Source organism: Phyllostomus hastatus, unplaced genomic scaffold (assembly GCF_019186645.2).
Source record: "Phyllostomus hastatus isolate PE091 unplaced genomic scaffold, TTU_PhHast_1.1 phas_contig_209, whole genome shotgun sequence".
NCBI classification, from domain to species: Eukaryota; Metazoa; Chordata; class Mammalia; order Chiroptera; family Phyllostomidae; genus Phyllostomus; species Phyllostomus hastatus.
Window position 1 is genome coordinate 16,287,569 of NW_025333735.1, and position 17,631 is coordinate 16,305,199.

At 36.3% G+C, this 17,631-nt stretch overlaps 1 protein-coding gene across 2 annotated transcripts in view; it reads right to left on the reverse strand.

Annotated features, from left to right (window-relative positions):
* The window catches only part of LRRC7 (leucine rich repeat containing 7), a 495,696-nt gene that overhangs the window by 301,011 nt on the left and 177,054 nt on the right, over nucleotides 1-17,631 (reverse strand). For both annotated transcript variants that reach the window (XM_045835283.1, XM_045835282.1), the window contains one exon: nucleotides 13,962-14,164. In XM_045835283.1, the coding sequence (XP_045691239.1) occupies nucleotides 13,962-14,164 (203 nt within the window). The remainder of the gene's footprint in view (nucleotides 1-13,961; nucleotides 14,165-17,631) is intronic.

Genomic DNA, 17,631 nt, shown 5'->3' on the forward strand with positions numbered 1-17,631 from the left:
GACTTCAGAAGAACTGCCCCAGCATCTGTTTCTCAATTACCTACCACTTCAAAAAGAAACATTATAAATATAGCTAATTTATTCATTTAAGATCCTTAACTCCTTTTGTAAATTATATTCCTCTGTTTCATGCATTCCATATACCCATCCTCTCAGCTCACTGCAATATTGCCACTGCCCATCCTTTAGCTCACTGATTTCAGCATTTCTTTACCATATTGAGATCTGTATCATTTAAACCAAATCTCAATATTCATCACATCTTTCAGGTTTTACCAGTCATCATCATCGGCACCCACCTTTTCCTTCTTCTGTTTCATTAAATGGATGAAGTGTGCCTGCTCCTCTCAAAGGTAGCCTTTCAGGCATTCTGTGAATCCCATGTCTTTTTGCCTTTAGGAGTTTGCTCCTATAATTATTCCATCAATTTCCTTCATCTAGTTTTTCCCCCTTTTTCCTAATTTATTCTTATGTCTGTAAATGTGCTTTAATGTCACTGATCAGAATACAAACAATAAAAAAAGAACTTATCTTAACCTTCAACTTCTCTTTAGCTTGTATTTCTCTGTTTTCTTTCACAGCAAAACCTCTTAAAAGTGATGTGAATGTCCACATTGCTTCTACAATCTGGTTTCAATGGGTTTTCACATTGCTACTCTTATCAAAGTCGCCAATTACTTCCCTACTAGCAAATACAGTGGTCCCCCGTCTCATTAAGTCAATCTCTTAGTTTACTACTCTCTCATCTTAAAATAGCTTCCTTCTTTTCTAGCTTCCCTGACAACAACACATGGGTTCTTCCAAATAACCATAGCAACTCTTTCTCTCCCTGTTTCCCTCTTCTATCAATAGCAATTCTTTCTAAATCTCTATTCAGGTGCCAATTTACTATCTTCCAAATCCATTCTATTAGCAAATCCCATTAACCTCGCCTACAAAGCACGATCTGAAATGCATCCCTTTTTCTTCACTTCATCAATTCAGTTGAAGCCTCTGGCTTCTCACCTGAGCTACTGTAGCCTCTAATCTGCTGGTCTCTAATTTCCTGGACTGTACTCTCAATTTGCCAAAATGTATTCCCACACTGCAGCCAGAAAGATGTTCTTAAAATATAAATTATTTCATGTCACTTTTTTCCCTTAAAATGTTTCAGTGGCTCCTCATCTTGCTTAGAATAAAATATTAAGGTCTTCCTTAGGTGATTCAAACTTATGTGGTTTAGCTGCACTATTACCCATCTCTACTGCATCTTGTATTGATCTTTCCCTCACTCATTACACACATGCCTTCTTTCTGTGCTTTGAACACCCTACACTTCTTCCTACCTTAGGGTGTTCCCTCTGTCTGGGATGCTTTTTCTCAGACACGCATGCTTGACTCCTCCCTGTCATCCAAACCTCAACACAAAAAGTTACTTCTTGGAGAAGCATTCAGTCATTTCAACCTAAAGTAGTCTCCCAGCAATTGCTCCAATTTATTTTCACCGTGACATTTGCCATTACCTAACATTTTCCTTTAAAAATCATCTTCATTCTTTTTTTTTCCAGCAATGTAGCTTCTGTGAGAATATGAACTTGTTGGTCAGGCTGAATAATTTATCTCCAGCACCTAGAACAGGTGTTTGCACATAAATGTTACTCAAAAAAATGTTTGTTGAATGAGTGAACAGATCAATAGATGCATTTTACCTAAAACTGGCAGTTGAAGTCAGCAAATGAGTTTTCAATCTCATTGAAATTAGAGTGAACTTAGATTTTAATGAGAGTTGATATTTGGGTAAAGGTCAGCAACAAATGGTAGGATGAGTGAATGCATAGTTGGAAGACAAAGCAGCTCAGAGGACGACTGGGCACTGCAGAAACCCCGTCCCTCACTGACACAATCAAAAGCTGGTAATGCTACAACTTGTGGACCAGTAAAACATTTTGAACACAAATAAGAACCTGAGTAAGACAAAATTATCTAAACTGTTCCATACATACACTATGTTTTTTATACAAATTTGTTCTTCAGCTCACTTTCCCCTGGGCCTCTAGAGAGTCCATGTCCATGATTTATTTATTGAAAAAAATAACCACCTGGGAATGCCAAAATAATTGCAATAAAATCATACATTTAGAGAAAATGCTTCAGGCAAAAGATTAAACAGAGACAAATTTGGATTACTTATGTATCACTTATGTGACAGTTTTATTCTGGACATGGTTTTATATACTCAGATAAATTCTGTACCTTTGGCATCGAAGGACAGAATAATGCATTCTGAATATCTTTGAGGGAGTGATAGAATTGAAGAAGGTCATTTTTATCACTGTTATATAAACCCTGGATTTTATGAGAACCCTCCATAGATATGTATATTAGACTACTTACATAAAATGCCAAGGTTATAGAGAATTGTTTCTACACAAAAAACACTTAAGAAATTATCTGTTAATGTGAGATGAAAAATATGAGGCAATTTTATGGAACAAGTGACAGCTTTTATGTTCCACATTTGTAAATTTAGGCCATCTTTAATCTGGAGCAAATCTTTTCATATTTCTCAATCGTAACAATTGTTTAATCAGTAACTATGGTGATAAAGTAGTTTCTTTCACTTCAAAAGATCCCTTTTGAGTTGAAGAAAAAAATAGTCAATGCTGATTCAAGTTTCAATAAACTAAAATCACAATTATAAATTAATATCTTATAATTTGTCACCTTAAAATAATCCTGTGGTTCATTTGATCTCATTAATATTAAAATCTCTCACAAAATGAGTGACATGTATTTCAAATAAATTTATTTAAAAGTCCAAGAAAAACATGGCCTCAGGATCAGTGAATGACAGAAGAATCAATATAACTGAAGACAAAAGATATGTAAAATACTGGAGGACACTTTTTTTTTTCTGTTCAGCATCCTTTCCCCTTTTTACATTAGGCATTGATCTTTCTTTAAGGGAATCCTTCACTATATTATTTTGGGAGGCATCTGGCATTTTCGCCTTGAACAAATATCACGGTTACATGGGGGTATGAGAGCAGCAGAGTGTGGCCCATACTGTCCCATTCTGTGAATTCTGGGCAACTATCCAGAGCTTTTTTTTTTTGTTCCTACCGCTTTCCTGCAAAAAGTTCTTCAGGATCCTATTAATTTTATAAGCTTCAGATATATTTCCAATAAATGTCCATCTTTACCTAAAATGATCAGTTGGTTTTTATGGATTGCAATTAAAAAAAAGAAACTGACAAATAAATCCATAGCTATTTGTTTAGCAGTTAAACTTTTTTGATTATAGTGTTATTTTGTCTAAGTTTGTTGAAAATATAGCCTTCTTATCAAAATAAGCTATTTCTCTTAACCCGAGAAGTTATATATTATTTTGCTATTTTTATAGGGCTTTTATATAATTTATATTATTTCATCCTCACTGCAATCATAGCAGACAAGCAGGAACAAATTTGTTAGCATCTACTAAGATGAAGAAACTAAGGTTCAAATGTGTTAAATAAGATGTCTGAAGTCACATAACTAATTAGTGTCTGGACTGCATTAAACCGCAGTCCAGTCTGCTTTCCTCAGAACCCCTTACATTGTTCTGTAGTACTTCTCTGAAAATAACCAGTAACCAGAGTCACTAGACTGTCAGAACATTTCTTTCTATTCTCATTTGTTCTGTTAAATATATCTCAAGTGAGTGAATCACAAAACGTTAAGTTTGAAAAGAATTTAGAAGGACTTATTTCCTTCTCCACCTCCATACATGTAAAAATAAGTTCCATGACGACCTTTTTCTGACTGCTTCTAGAATCAGAGAAAGTGTTCCTTTTTTTTGAAGAAATATTATGTGGCAGCTCTAATTTATATGGATAAAGTACTCAGAGATTGAGAGTAAATAAAAATACAAAGAATGTACTGTATAATAAATTATAGAGGGGCCTCAAAAATGATCCCATCTCACCTCAGCACTCAAAATTAGCATCAAAAATTAAAAATAGAATTAAAAGAACACCATTAAGTAAGAATTTTATTTTTGTGTCCTATGCAGATAGGCCCCAACTTTTCCTGTCCTTCCTCAACTCTGGCTTCTGTCAGAGGTCCTACCCTTTGTAATATAATCAACACCATCACAGGGAGCTATTGATGCTGATATTTTATAGCAATGACAAAGTAGGTAGTATCTTAATACTGGCTAAGAACTGAATGAACTAGAAACTTCTCTCGAGATATGATTAAGCATAAAATTTTGTTGGGGGGAATAAGTAGCAGTGGTGGTGGGTGTTGTTATTTTATATAACACAAAGGGGAAAACTCCTCTGGAAAGGTGGTTTTGAGCGGGTACCAGAAGGAGATGAAGGAGCAGGCCCTGTGGAAGGAATCCTGGCAGAGGAAAGGGCATGGGCCAAGAGCAAGGAGCCTGTGTGGCTTTTATGTAAAGGCTCAGCACTGACTGCTCCCACACTCTTGTCATGGCCCATTTACTGGTCATTAACTTGGAGCTTTATTTTACCTGCTGGCTGCTGGCACAATTCAGGTGTACTTTTGTTGCTCATTAATTTTCTGAAGAGTCAATGAAGATTTCTGCTATTCATGGTCCAGTGACTAGAGGCAAGCCATGACAAAATTTTCACCAGTCTGAAACATCCTGACTTGATAAATTCCTGATGAAACATCCTTTGATAAATTCCTGACTACTTCGTCATTGGATGATTGATGTTTCAGGAACACAGTGCTGCATGTGTGGCGACATGAGGACTGAGTATCATGCAGCTGCTTTCCTGTAGCCCTTGCCTGGCACTTGGCTTCCCAATGTCTGCTTTCTTCCTGGAAAAGCAGCTATAGACACAAATGCTATCTTCTCTGGCCTCTTTCAGCTTATTATCAATATTCTGCATTGGATTAAATATTAATATTTTACTTTCATTTTTACTACATATATTTTTAAAATTGAATTTCAACAATCACTTAATTAAAAAGAAAATACTAGAAGGACCTGGGTACTGGAGTTCAATTTCATGTTTACTACAAGTTCATGTCTGGACTACAAGGTCCCAAACTGATAAAGCTGTATTGAGTAAACAATTACATAGAAAAATAACATTTTTTAGTAATTCATCTGCATTTCTTTTTAAAAATTTTAATCTTTATTGTATTTCTTCCCATTACCATTTAGTCCCCTTATACCACCCCACCCCCAGCAATCACCACACTGTTGTCCATGTCCATGAGTCCTTTTTTGTTTTTGTTCGATCTCTCCACCCCATGTACCTCCTCACCCCCAACTAGCTGTCATCTGCTCTCCATCTATGAGTCTGCCCCATTTCCCTTGTTATTTCAGCTTGTTCATTTGATTCCACATATGAGTGAAATCATATGGTATTTGTCTGTTTCTGACTGGCTTATTTCACTTAGCATAATATTCTCCAGGTCCATCCATACTGTCACAAAAGGTAAACTTTTTTTTCTGTTTTATGGTTGAGTAGTATTCCATTGTGTAAATGTCCCATAGTTGTTTTATCTACTTATCTATTGATGGACACTTGGGCTGCTTCCATATCTTAAGGATTATAAACAATGCTGCAATGAACATAGGGGTCCTTATTTTCTTTTGAATTAGTGTGTTGGATTCCTTCACATATATTTCCAAAAGTAGAATCTTTGGGTCAAAAGGCAGATTCATTTTTAATTTTTTGAAGTATCTCCATACTGCTTTCACAGTGGCTGCAACAAATCTGCATTCCCAACAACAGTGTAAAAGTGTTCCTTTCTCCACACCCTTGCCAGCAACTGTTTATTGATTTATTGATGATAGCCATTCTGACAGGTCTGAGATTGTACCTCATTGTGGTTTTAATTTGCGTTTCTCTGATGTTTAGTGATATTGAGCATCTTTTCATATGTCTATTGGCCATCTGTATGTCCTCTGTGGAGAAATGTCTATTCAGGTCCTTTGCCCATTTTTCAGTGGGCTGTTTGTTTTTTTTTGGTGTTGAGTTTTATATGTTCTTTATAAATTTTGGATATTAACACCTTATCAGATATATTGGCAAATATGTTCTGCCATTCGGTGGGTTGTCTTTTTATTTTGTTGATTATTTCCTTTGTTGTGCAAAACTTTTTAGTTTGATGTAGTCTCATTGGTTTATTTTTTTTTTATGTTTCCCTTGCCTGGGGAGATATATCTGATAGAATATTGCCATGAGCAATGTCCAAGAATTTGCTGCCTGTGTTCTCTTCTACAATTATTATGGTTTCAGGTCTAATGTTAAAGTTTCTGATCCATTTTGAATTTATTCTCTTGTGTAGTGTAAGAAGATAGTCTAGTGTCATTTTTCTGCACATATCTGTCCAATTTTTCTAACACCATTTATTGAAATAACTATCTTTAGCCAATTTTATGGGCTTGCTCCCTTTGTTGAATAGTAATTGACTGACTATAAAGGTGTAGGTTTATTTCTGGGCTCTCCATTCTGTTCCATTGATTCATGTGTCTGTTTTGATGGTAGTATCATGCTGTTTTGATTACTATGGCCTTATACTATAGTTCGATATTAGGTAGTGTGATTCCTCCAACATGTCAAAAAGTGTTATATCCTATTTTTTTAAAAGTAGTATATAGCATAGCCACACAGAGAAATATTATTTGGCAATAAAGAGAAATAAAGTACTGACACATGCCACAATGTGGCTGAACCTTTAAAACATTATGCTCAGTGAAAGCAGCCAGTCACAAAGTGCCCTGTATTGTGTGTTTCTATTTATATGAAATGTCCAGAATAGGCTAACTCATGGAAGAGTGCCAGGAGCTAGGAGAAGCAGGAAATATGGAGTGACTGCTAATAGGTATAGTGTGTTTTCTCAGGGATTATTATTTTCTAGAATTAGACAGTGGTGATAGTGTAAAATTCTGTAAATATAATAAAACCAAGGAATTGTATGTTTTTTGAGGGTAGATTTGATGGTATGTGGAAAATGTGTCAATAAAACCACCATTAAAAAAAGTATGTAGGTTTACTACCATTTTATTTTATTTATTTTATTTTATTTTATTTATTTTATTATTTTATTTTATTTTTACTTTATTATTGTTCTAGTACAGCTGTCCCAACTTTTTCTCCCATTGCTTTCCCTTGCTCCACCCACCCCCACTCCCACATTCAATCCCCACCCTGTTGTCCATGTCCATGGGTCCTTTATACATGTTCCTTGACTAGATTCTCCCCTTCTTTCCTACTACCTATCTTTTCTTGTGAAGGAGTACCATATTTGGTGTTTATGAGTGTTTTCCACATTTGACTGTTGAAATATGTTTTTACAATAAAATAGTAAAAGTCTTGTATGAGACTTTTAAAACATTTATTTAGCAAGAGCAAAAGAATGTCAGTCCCCACACTTTGTTGAATTTTGTAATCCGGAAGAGTGGGGTCTACTGATCTGGGTCACGCTGAGGAAAGATGGCAGGATAGTAAGAAGCTAGGAAAATTCCTGGGCAAGTGGAATGGGGAAACTGAGACAAGAAAATTAAACAAGGCCAAACAGTTTGAGCAACTTACAACCAGCTGGTGAATTGCAAGAACGTATCTCCCCTAACCAAGGACGTAGCTTAAATCTCCCTCTTCTGGGAGATAGAGAACAGAGACTCAATGTCATTTGTGCCAGCTAAACCCAAGGACAGATGAAATCAGAGGAACAAATAACAAACACCCCATTAAACTCAGACAGACCCAAGATAAAAGTAAAACAGTATAACAGACCAAAGAATATTCCCAAACCTCTCTATGCGTTCATTTTGACACATTAGCATATAAAAACTGCACTTGGAAAGCTGATGAATATTCTGCTAAACTCTCTTCTAGCATTCTCACCCACATGGGAACAAAAAGGTATAAGCCCCCACACAAAGACTCAGTGTGGGCTCACTCTAGAGCACACCCATGTCCCCTCTCCAGCATGAACTTTTTATTTCCTCCTCAACTCCAAGGGTCCCAAGGAGACTTGCAGCCCAGAGAGCAGTGGGAGGTGGCAGCTGGACCTGGGTTTACCCCTAATCCTGTCTCCAGGGCCCCATTTTTCTCTGACTTTCAGGTGAGCTAAAAGCAGCCCACCTTGGCTCACTGCTGTCTCTGTGACCTTCACTTCCCAGGGAGCTAACAGCAGCCCTGCCTTGGCTCATTGCTTTCCTGTAACTTTTCTAGGGAGCCAAAGCAGAGCACTGCCCAGGCTTTCTCCTGTTACTTCTTCTACCCCACGTCCTTCCTTTGTTTCACCATCCCAGCCTTAATGAATGTACTCTCAAAATCACCTGCACTCATGATGTGAAATCTTTCCTACATGAAGTCAGGTCCCACTCACTGCAGGCAGACCTGAGGCAGACCCACTATAAGCTGGGGCCTTTCCAGTAACAAAACCAAAACCCAAATGGAGATATTATCAATATGCCTCCAGAAAATGAGCAAGTTTGAAGAACAGATAGCTTAACATTCCAATTAATATGTGTTCATTTGGCTTTCCTGCTAATTATTGTAAAGTATCTGTATGACCTCCACACATCTCACTCGTGTTCGGACCCTCTGAGTCTTTTACGACACTCTAATAGAAGCTAGAACCTCGCCTTCCTCATATATAAAACAATTCATCTGAGGTCTCTATAAGTGAAGTGCTCATGACCTTAATTTAAAATGTCTTGAAAGATTGGAAACAACCAGAATTAGTTTTGAAAGTGCTACACAGTAAGAACTGTATCTTTTTTTTTCTATAGAACTAGACCAAAATCAGTTGAAATCTACATTTGTCTCATCACAGACTCTTTTAGATCATGAGCATAATAGAATTTCCAGATTTTACCCCTGTACACGAAATTGCAGCAACTGCTGGGGAAAACACAAATAACTTCTAGCAAGTTCTAGGATAAGTTTGTACTATCATTGCTTTATAAATTTTAACATTTATTTCTCTGCAATTTTCTTCTTCCTTTCTCTCTAAGGGATATTATTCTGTCTACTCATTTTAATTCTCACCTCTAGGAGGATTACTTCTTAAATCCATCTCCAACTCTGACCTCTATGCAGAATTCATTACATTTTGTTTAATTCTTTGTTGAGTACTTCTAATTGGGATAATATTTAATCTGATAAAACAAGCTAAAAACTAGAATGGGTCCAGAGGAAAGTCACCAAGATTGTGAAACAGCAGTTAGAAAGCATGTCCTTGAAAATGGTCAAAAGAAACTTCGAAACTAGTTCTGGAAATATGAACTCTAAGGCAAATTATATGAATTCCTTTAAAATATTTCAAGGATCAAGGCAGTAATGCCAGCAGCATGGTTCCTTGCCCAGAGAAGGAATGCCTTAATAATCTTTGTATGACCCTCAGTACCTAGCCAAGTGTCAGATGAGTGGATGGATGGACCTAGAGAAACATTATCGACAGTTGTAGAACTTTCTAACAACCAGAACTTGCCAGTAATGCAATGATCTGCTTTTTTAGATGGTGATTTCTTTAATAGAAATGTTTGTGAAGATGTTAGATGACTATTGCAATATACATAATAAGTAGCTATTTCTGCATTGAGTGGAAAGTTGAACTAGTTGTTAGCTATGGGTTCCTGTAAACTCTCATAGGATTTAAAGTAAAACTGTTCAGTTTTCCACTGAGATTTTGACTTGTTACCATAGCAGAACCTACTGTATCCTAACCAATACATAGCCTTCTGTAACAATTTTGGATAGAATATAACATCCCATGTGGGCTAAGGAAAGTTAATTACCTTTTCTTGCCTGGATTTGCTTATTAGTAATAATACAGGGTAAATAAAATAATCTCCAAGGTAATCTCCATTTTCTCCAAAAATGATTTAATATTGTGATTTTGTGAATCACAGAAATTCTCTGGAGAAGTGGTGGTATTGTTACAAATGTGCTGGTGTGGCAGTTAGGGTCAAAAACCTATTGCCCATCGTGGGCAGGGGACTGATTTCCTCAAAGCTGTCTTTGTAGATTTCAGATAGAGATGAAGTCATGACCCAACACATTCGTGTTGTCATGACCCAACACATTCGTGTCAGTCTCCAGAACCACCTGGAGATGTACAGAATCTTACATTCATTTGACTGAGGGTCAGTGTGATAAGAGAATGACGAATGCCAATTATTAAAGAGTTTTATATTTCAGGTTTTCCACATGCATTACCTCACCCAATATTCTACCTATTGATCCATCATCTATCTAACCACAGGAGTGGTGCTATTATTTTCACAGTTTTGCTAATGAAGATAATGAGGCTGCTAGAAAATGAAATACCTTCCCCAATAAGTAGAAGTACTAGGATCTAATTCCAGGATTTTTGGGGTCCCAAGCTCAGGTTCTTAATCTCTAATATACTTCTGGAGTAGGATGAAAAAACTTTTAAATGAAGAAACCTTTTAAAGTGTGGTACTTCAGATTTAGTGTAATCCTCTTTCACATGTTTAAATTGACTTCATCTACCAAATTTACTTTTCATGTCTTTCAACTGTGATCACATTTTTGGCTTTTATAGAATTATTCATATTTTCTTTTTAAAAGTTGCTCTTCAGTTTGAAGAAATTTCTCTGCAGTTTTTCCTCTTACTGCTTTTTTTCACGTTTGCTTTCCCGTACTACTTTGCATATAGGATATATAATTATACCAGTTATGGCCATAACTTTTAAATTCCAGATTCAAAATAACAAGCAAAAAGTGCTGAATTATAAGTTGTGTGGGTTTCTATCAGTTGTAAAAAGCATGTCATTTTACATTAAGAATGCCAGAGGAAAACAAAGAGAACCATAAAATAAGATGGCAAAAAAATGTTATTTAATCTAACTTTAATGATTTTAATCCCTGAAGGGCTTAATACTTTGCCTACAAGTCATTAAAATTTTATACATCATTTTGGCTTAAGAGAAAATACCCCTCATGAAATGCTTTTGTAACATTTTGTTTGCAATGTTCACTGTGGTAACCTCAACAGTCCTTCCACTCCTTGCCTTAGCACTGTTGCCAACCATCACAGCTCCACAGAGGTAGCCCGTCATTATGTAACGCAATCATAATGCTGCCGTCTTTCTTGCCACAGTGGATCCCGTAGCAAAGGGATAGGATCAGCAATGAACAAGTGCACAATTAAGGCTAACGAGACTTAAGGGCAAATTATTTGAGGAATTCTAGGGAAGGCACTTTCTTGTTCTTCTCAGGAAGAGAGTTTTCAGGGTGTCATAGAAGCGGACTCTAGAACTGCTGTAGCCAGTCTGCCACCATGAGAGGAACCAGCCTCAGAATAAAGTTCATCCCACATAAGGCAAATAAAAACATACCAATTCTGGAGCCTGTCCTCATGGATCTTCCACTTATGTGAGACAATCAATCCTATTTCCTGTTTAAGTTACCTTGGATTGGGTCTTCTGTTACTCGAAATACATACAGTGAACACTTATTGATACATCATTTTTTTGTTTCTTCATTTCCCATGTCCTTAAAATGCATAAATGTATTAATGCATTATTATGATATAACCCAGTATCAGATAATTTAGATCATAGCTCACTAGCAGATACTTTAGAAGAAACTAACTTAGAGGGCCACTGTATGAAAACAACAAAATTGAATTTGGGGGCTCATAGAAACCTTGAGAAATTATGTAAAAGGTCTTTGAAATATATAAAGCACACCAATAATGAAATTTAATAATTTATTATTAATTCTACTACATTGGGAAAGTATACATCTAATATGTTGGGAAAATGTCTTCTGTTCACTTGCATTCTTTTACTGTTGGTGCAAGCCTCTTGAAGCTTCTAGTGACTGACTTGATGTATAAAACTCTCCAATGGCATTCTCTGCCTAATGCATCCAGTCAAATAAGGCTGCACGACTGACAGCTTTTCACAACCTGGGTCCTCCCACACTCCTTACTCTACCTACAAATAGTGGGAACTCTCCGACGTGCACCATCAGCTCCAGACTCTTCACAGCTCTCTGTTCCTCCCTGCTTCCTTTCCATATCAGCCATCTTAATTTTTACATCTATGCTTTTTGCTTTTTGGTCAAGGCCTCTCCCCTCTGCTCCAAAAATAGAACTCTTTGCTATACATAAGCTCTGCCACAGTATTTGGCTTTTGGCTCTGATTACATATTACTGTGCATTTATCTCTAATGCTTCTGTTTTCTCTGTAATTAGGTTGTCAGATTATTGAGAGCAAAAATTGTTATTTTGCTTCCATTCCCTCCCCTAAAGCCTAAAATACTGTGTAGCAAATATTAAATAAATATTGCTTATTAATTAATCATGATTTTACTGTTATCTTACAGAATCTGTCACATGAATCTAGAAAAAACTTTAAATGACTAGATGGACCTAGGGTTGCCAGATTTAGCAAACAAAAATATAGGATGCTCAGTTAAATATACATTTCAGGTAAATAGCAAATTATTTTTTAGCATAAGCATATCCAATGGAATATTTGCAGCATAATTATATTTTAAAATTGTCTGCTTTTTAGTTTAAAGTTCAAATGTCACTGGGTGTCCTTTATTTTTATCTGGAAATCCTAGATTGGCCTTCCCTACAAAAATACCATGCTTATTTTTCCAAATTAGAGCTAAATGGCACATTGTTTACCCTTTCACAACTTATTCTCCCCCCACCCCCCTTACATAATTCTGCTAATGACTCGTATCGCACGTGCAGCTCTTTGCATTGCTTTACCTGGCAGTGATAACAAATAAGCAGAGGGACCCTTGTGTGGAAGTGGCCATGCACGTGTGTGTTCAGGGAAGCAAAGATGCATAATGTGTCATTCCTGCCCTCAAGTAGCTCACAGTCTGGTGGAAGAAAGGAAAGCCAATTTCGGTCCAGCCTCTACTTGATGAGCAACCCAGATGACAATCTGTTTGGCCAAAGCAATTTTAGGCCAGACCCAACCCTCCTCAGCAAAGATCTAAGATGACACCAAATACTTTGGTTGTCAAAAAAGAAGTACATTGGATTTTGAGGTAAACATTAAATAGTTCTTGCCTTTGAAGTATTTATAAACACCATAATCAATAACCCTAAATGAAAAGAATCATGATTTGTTTTGATCAGCATGCTATACTTCGATTTTGATACAGAATTTAGTTTTATTATAAAAAATTCTTTTTCTAGTTCCTGGCTATTGCATGACATTTTCTCCCTCTTAGTCATTGTGCAAATCTTTCACAGGAAAATGCCATGCTGATTAATTAATCTGAGTCACTTATTTAAGTGATCATTAGGGTCTAGTGGTTTCGGTTTAGATTTTGAACCTCTTTGCTGTGTGGACTTCATCTGCTTTAACTAATCTTTTATCGTCTGATATTTTCTGCAATAGGGAACAAGACACAGGAGACATTTTCTTTGCAAAGCACCAAGTTATAATGGTTCTGTGTGTGCAAATTTTGATATTAGTTAAAAATTTTTGCTAAAGGGTATTTATCAATTGTATGTCATATAATTTCAGTGGTATTTGTAATAATCAAAGATTCCAAATACCAGAAATGTTTTCCAGATTAGTGTTAACTGCATGTGTGAGTGTTAAAAGTATTTCTTAGAACATATAATTTAAGGTTTTAAAACAATGCCACCTGAACATACAACATATGAATTTTTCAGTTCTGAAATAGTGTCATATTTTTCCTTTTTTTCTTTTTAATAAGCTATCAATCTCAACCTACCAATCTGTGGAGGTCATTTTAAATTAAAATAACAAGATATAATCTAAAAAATGATGATTTCCATGGAGTTTGCTTCTTAAAATATCACATGAGGCTACAAAGGAGATGACATTAAAAGGTAATTAGACTATTGGGGAAACTTATACCAATTTGAGTGATCTGTTAATCACCAGGACAGAGGGCTGTAGTGAGCATTATCATTATGCAAATTTTTGGAAATTATGAAATACTCATTTACAGGGTATATTTTAGGCTGTCAAAAGTTACCTTGGGTAGCTCTTCAATTTGATTGGCATCTAGATAAAGCTCCTCTAATGTCCGTTCAAAGTTAAAGACCTCTTTTGGCACCTGCTGAAGGCTGCAGTGGGAGTAATCTAAAACGGAGATGATTTCTTCTTCACCCCGGAAACATCGGCACGGCACCAGACGGCCGATGATTTTCCGTTTGGTGGTCATCTCCAGGCACTGCACTAGAGAAAAACAGGAAGAAAAAAACACAGTAGTTTAATCCACTGCCTTTGGAGGGCATTTTTGTAACATTTAAACCTTAGAAATTTAATATTGGTATACATTTTACAATTACATAAAACTTCAAGGTTTATATCGGACATGCCCATGCATTACATCATTTAATCCTTAAACAACCCTACAAGGTATGTGAGACAGTATTATTCTCGTTTAACAAAGAAAGAAATGGATTTACAGAGGTTAAAAACTTCCCATTATCACACAGCAGAACTGGGCAGAATATAGCCTGACTCAGTGCAATGCTGTTACCATAATTACACTCTCATTTGAAACATGGATCTATGATATAGTTTTAATTTTACATAAATAACAGCGCAGAACAGAAACCTCCAGAAATTGTTAGAAAGTTTTTTTCTCTAATTTCTGCAAAATTATTCAAGTTACATCCCTAAGGTTTGTAACATCTATTTTTGACCCACAAATTTATTCCATTGGTCAACATATATTCATTGAATAGCCACTCTGAGACCCATCTGGGTACTGGGAAATAGTGATAAATTGAGCAAATTCTCTGTTTTTACAAAGCTTATATTTTGCTGGAGCTACAGGTCAGAGTTGGAATATGTTCTTCAGAATGAGGGTCTATCTTTATGAATTCTGTGATTTTAATGGGAAAAACAACTTGTAATCACCGTAAAAACCTGTGACATCCTTGACTTATCTTTAGGTTAAATTGACGAATGCCATAAACTTTGTACAGACTTGTATAATGGCACCTACAACACTTTATTAAATCTATTGGTTTTTATTCATTATTCTGGCAGACTATAATCCTCTTGAAGGTAGACACTGCATTTTGTTCACTTTTTGCATTTGTCTTGGTGCCTGACATATAGCAGAAATTCAACAACAAATGTGAATAAATACATGAATACATGAATGAATAAATGAACATATTTGGGACCCTTTGCCTCAACCACATCAGCTACTGATAGTTTGCTTGAAAAATTTTTCATCCTAACTAAAAGGTCACTATGTCTGTGAATGTCTCTCCAGGAAGAATAACACCTAGTGTTTTCCTCTGAGTTCCCAGAGCACTAATCATGTAGTTTCCTAATTAATTTCACTATTTCCCTATATAATAAGTGAGTTCTGTTGGGACCAAGGACAGGCAATCCCAAGATATCCCCAAATGGCATGTTAATTATTTTGAATTAAACTTACTTAAGAAACTATTCCACAAGAAGAAAACCCGACTGCTCTGTCCCCCTAAGAGCAGAAGATAAATCTCCAGATGACAGGTGCCCTCTGTGCCCCTGGGTGCTGAGACAACATTACCACAAAATTTAAAAGAATCCAAAGTCTCCATCAAAATAAACATTTTTTGCACCGCAAATGAAACCATCAACAAAATGAAAAGATAACTGATTGAATGGGAGAGGACACTGATTAATGATATATCCAATAAGGAGTTAATATATAAAGTTCATGAAGAACTCCTACAACTCAATGCCCCAAACCACAAACAATCCAATTATAAAAGGGGCAGAAGACCAGAATAGACAGTCCTCCAAAGAAGACATACAGACAGCCAACAGACATATGAAAAGATGCTTAATGTCACTCACCATCAGAGGAATGCAAATTAAAACCACAATGAGATATCACCTCACACCTGTCAGATTGGCTATCATCAATAAATCAGCAAACAGTGTTGGTGAGAATGAAGAAAAGGAAACCCTGTGTACTGTTGAGGGGATTGCAGATTGGTGCAGCCACTGTGGAAAACTGTGTGGAGATCTTCAAAAACTAGAAATAGAACTGCCCTAGGATCCAGCAATTCAACTTCCTGGAATATATCTAAAGAGATACAAAACACTAATACAAAAATATATATATAGCCCTATATTTATTGCAGTGTTATTTACAAGAGCTGAGATATAGAAGCAACTCTAATTATAGGTTGGTGCCTTTCATGTCTCCACGTGGGATCTAGCATATATTAAGCAACCAACAAATGCATCTAGTAAATATCTGACATTTATTAGACACCTAGTAAATATATGTTGAGGTTATTGCAGTTGTAAAGGTAAGTGATGATGACTTAGACTAGAATAGTAGCAGTGAGGATGGAGAGGAGTGATAAATGGGAGATATTTAAGAAGCACGATTCAAAGTATTGGTGGTGGATTAAAAGAGAGGTGAAAGGGGAGGCTGTGGGGAAAGGAATGTGTCTTAAGAGATTCCCAGGTTTTTAATTTGAGTTGGTAGTAGCCACACTGACCACCCAACTGTGGTGTCCACTAAAGGTGTATACTCTGTCTCTCTTGACCCACAGATGAGCAAGTAAGGAATGTTTTTTTTGCTGCCCACCACCTTCCACTTACCCTTTAGTACTGAAAAACATGGTTACTTTTGATATCAATCTGTTGTTACTACCACAAAATTTTTATTATAAACCAAGAGAAAACAGAATAGCCAGGTCTGTACCTGAAGCTTTTGGCCAGAGTGTTCACTGCCCACCAAGACTTTTGGAATTTAATTCATTTATAATGTTTTGCCTTTCATTGACCCCAAATGTAGGCTCTTCTGAGCATCCCTTCTGTCCCATTTTTCACCTCCACAATGTGCTAAGGTTTTCCTCTGGCCCAAATTCTCTTTCCTCTACTCTGTCCGCACTCTGAGATTATGCCTTACAGTGTGATCTACCACTTCAGTGAGCCTCATCCTCTTATTGAATGCTCCCTCCCCATCGTAGTCTCAACTGCAGCTTGGTTCACTTACAGGCTTTACAAGTGGAGCATGATGACTTTCAAACACCTTAAACACCTGAGGGTTGGAAAGTGGAATTATCTTCCTTGCTTTCTAAAAAACTATTACTCTTCTCTCATCCTGTGAAACCTCTGTCCTTTGATGGTCTCATTTCCTGGCAGTAACATCTCTCTGCCCTTCCTCATGCCATTCATTTATCAGCTCTTGAACTTCCTCTCCATCCTTTGATAACTTTGGTATTTAATTCATGGACTATCTCTTCAGTTTCTGACCTGTGCTCCCTACACATAATAACTTTCAATTTTTTAGAGCATTTTTCTACCTCACATTTCTAAATAACTTGATCATAGTGCTAGTCTTGATTTTCCAATTACAGGTTTCTTGTACAAAATGTGGCAGTTTATCTTTTTTTCTAATACATTCTCATATACTTCTAATGTATATATGTATATAGATATATTTTTAAATTAATAGTATTTATTTTATGATGAATATATACCACTGCAATTCAATTACATTTTATTTCTTATGCATCTTTTTGTTTCTTTGCTTGGTTTTTCTATGTATCTTCCAAGAACTTAATATCCTATTTCCTCTTGGCATAAACACATGCAATTTGGTTTTTAATAATCTCCCCTCCCCTGAACTGATCCTTCAGGAGCACCAGGTCTTCCTGCTCCTGTCTGGGTTGGTTGCT